This window comes from Haliaeetus leucocephalus, unplaced genomic scaffold (assembly GCF_000737465.1).
Source record: "Haliaeetus leucocephalus isolate CR32 unplaced genomic scaffold, Haliaeetus_leucocephalus-4.0 Scaffold68, whole genome shotgun sequence".
In the NCBI taxonomy this organism is placed as follows: domain Eukaryota; kingdom Metazoa; phylum Chordata; class Aves; order Accipitriformes; family Accipitridae; genus Haliaeetus; species Haliaeetus leucocephalus.
The window spans coordinates 1,399,037-1,401,579 of record NW_010972504.1 but is presented as its reverse complement, the minus strand read 5'-3'; the positions used below and the strand labels follow the sequence as shown (position 1 = coordinate 1,401,579).

Genomic DNA, 2,543 nt, shown 5'->3' with positions numbered 1-2,543 from the left:
TCTGATGCTACATACTGCGTGTAGTATAGACTGAGCAGGCTTTAAAGCAGCTCAAGAGCAATCTAGTTGCAATGCTGTAGAGCTGTGCATTGGCTAATTCACCCTACTAGGCAGTACAGAGCACCCAGCTGGGAAGGAGAGGGTGTGTTTGGAGTTAAAATAGACTAGCAAAATTACCACATGCAACAGGTAACCCCTGTGGTTTGTTCATAGTGTGATGCTGCCACTATAAAAAGTTGACTCATCCACAAAAGCATGCATAAATGTGCTGAAACCTCAAGAGGATAGAAAGATGTTACAGGATGTGTTGTAGAGGATCTGATAAATGGATCTTCCTGGACAATTTGCTCCACTCATCTTTAAAGAGTTGTGTATGCAGATTGGAAAGTGTGCAAAATTCTGAGTGAGGGACTTAATTTAAGGCAGATCAGGGAGGAGCTGGCTTCTGACCTGGCTGTTGGAGGGGGAAAAAAGAATTCAGTGCAGCATTTCTTAATTTTGGATGTAAACAGCCTCAGATATCCAAAATGTCAGTAGGCAACCTGGATGTGATCTATATCACGATAGAGTCTGTTATTGGGATATTTGCAGTGGTGGGCAATGCCTTGGTGATCTGGGCAGTGAAGCTGAACCCAGCTCTTCAGAAGACCACCTTCTTTTACATCGTTTCCCTGGCACTCACTGACATTGCCATGGGGATCCTTGTCATGCCGCTGGCCGTCATGGTGAGCCTGGGAGTCATCATCCATTTCTACTCCTGCCTGTTCGTGTGCTGCCTGATGATGATCTTTTCTCATGCCTCGATCCTGTCTCTCCTGGCCATCGCAGTCGACAGGTACCTGCGAGTGAAGCTGCCAACCAGGTGAGTCTGGGCAAAGGTCCCATCTCATCATATTTCCCCATTTCTCTCCTCCCTTATATTTTCCTTCTCCCTTATTTGCAGCATCATAGGGCTTCCCACGCATCATCAGTTCTCTGAGAGAAACTCGTGCAAAGGCAGAAGTTCCCAAAATGTAGGCAATGGAGCACCAGCAGTCTGGGCACTCCTGGAAATTCAGCAGTGCCTGAAAATCTTAAGCTACATAGAGTCAGGGAAGGGTTGCTCATAAATGTGTATATGCTTGAAGTCTGAATAAGATGGTGGTCTTTATGTTTTCCCCTGGGAGACAACCATATTTCTCTACTGATGCAAGTCAAAATGAACCAGTATTTCTGAGGAAAGGCTTTGACCCTGCATCTGTGGGTTGTCATTTAAAAGGGATCGGTGACTGTTTGGGGGTTCCTCTGTAGTTTCAAAATGCATTTTAAGTATCAGAAGCTGCTAAGGACCAACTGCACAGAACTGTGCTTAACTTAAATTAGACCAACCAGAAATGAGTGCTTAAAAGCACAAGTTCCTGAATATTGTATTCTTTTTTAACATCAAACATGGCTGATGCTTCCTGTCCACCCAGGTACAGGACAGCCGTCACAAAGAAAAGGATTTGTGTGATTCTGGGACTCTGCTGGATCCTGTCTGTGCTGGTGGGGCTGGTGCCCATGCTGGGGTGGAACCAGCACGTGGGCAGCTCCAGCTACATCGAGTGTCACTATTTGGCTGTGATGAGAATGGATTATGTGGTGTATTTCAGCTTCTTCACCTGGATCCTCCTTCCCTTGCTCATCATGTGTGCCCTCTACACCAAGATTTTCTACATCATGTGGATAAAACTAAGCCTGAGCTCAGCAAGTCCTCCAGGAGGAGGAACAGTTTGTGGGAAGGAATACAAAATGGCCAAATACCTGTCCCTCATTCTCTTCTTGTTTGCAGTGTCTTGGCTGCCTCTGGGCATCCTGAACTGCATTTTGTACTTCTGCCCCTCCTGCACCATCCCGCAGCCTCTGATGTACCTGGGCATCCTGCTGTCTCACGCCAACTCAGCCATGAACCCCATCGTCTATGCCTTCAAAATACAGAAGTTCAAAGAAACATACGCTTTCATTCTGAGGACTTACATCCTGTTCCAGAAGTCGGAGTTGGTTATTTCCAGCGCAGACCACACACCGGAGCAGGGAGCCAGCACCGTCTGAGCTGTGCCCCGCTCCTCAGTCTGTCCGGGCTGGATACAACAGCTGAAACAGCGTGGGAACAACGGGAGTGGGGTGGAAATGGCACAGGCACCGAGACGTATTTCTTGGATCATGTGTTCTGAAGCAACAATTGTGTGTATGTTTCTGTGTTCGGCTAATTAAGCTCTGGACAGCGAAATGCCGAGTGCAGGTTCCTAGCGAACTCCCCAAACAAACTCCCTCCTTTGCATTTCCGAGGCAAAAGGTGTGAGAGGTTTGGAACAGGGTGGTAGCTGGGTGCGGGGGAGAGCTTAGCCTTGCTCCTGCTCACGGGGGTTTTTCTCCGTCGATACCAAGCCTGCCCGGGCTCCCGCAGCTGCCGGGAGGTGGCAGCGGTTCCCCGCGGGTCCGGGTCCCCGCTGGTGCCCTGACACGATGCGGGGCTTCCTCAGCCTCCCGGGTACCCGTTTCCCCATCCCCGACCCTCTCTCTTG

At 49.1% G+C, this 2,543-nt stretch overlaps 1 protein-coding gene across 1 annotated transcript; it reads left to right on the top strand.

Moving 5' to 3' along the window:
- The first annotated feature begins 527 nt into the window (after nt 1–527).
- Nucleotides 528–2,070, top strand: ADORA3 (adenosine A3 receptor). Its single transcript, XM_010579727.1, has 2 exons — nt 528–862; nt 1,455–2,070. Exons 1-2 carry the CDS (start codon nt 528–530, stop codon nt 2,068–2,070), a joined length of 951 nt encoding a protein of 316 aa, XP_010578029.1.
- The last annotated feature ends 473 nt before the right edge of the window (nt 2,071–2,543 follow it).

Coding starts and splice junctions, on each gene's coding strand:
- ADORA3 (XM_010579727.1), top strand. CDS start 528: ATGTCAGTAGGCAACCTGGATGTGATCTATATCACGATAGAGTCTGTT. Junction 863..1,454: donor CGAGTGAAGCTGCCAACCAG/GTGAGTCTGGGC, acceptor CTGTCCACCCAG/GTACAGGACAGCCGTCACAA.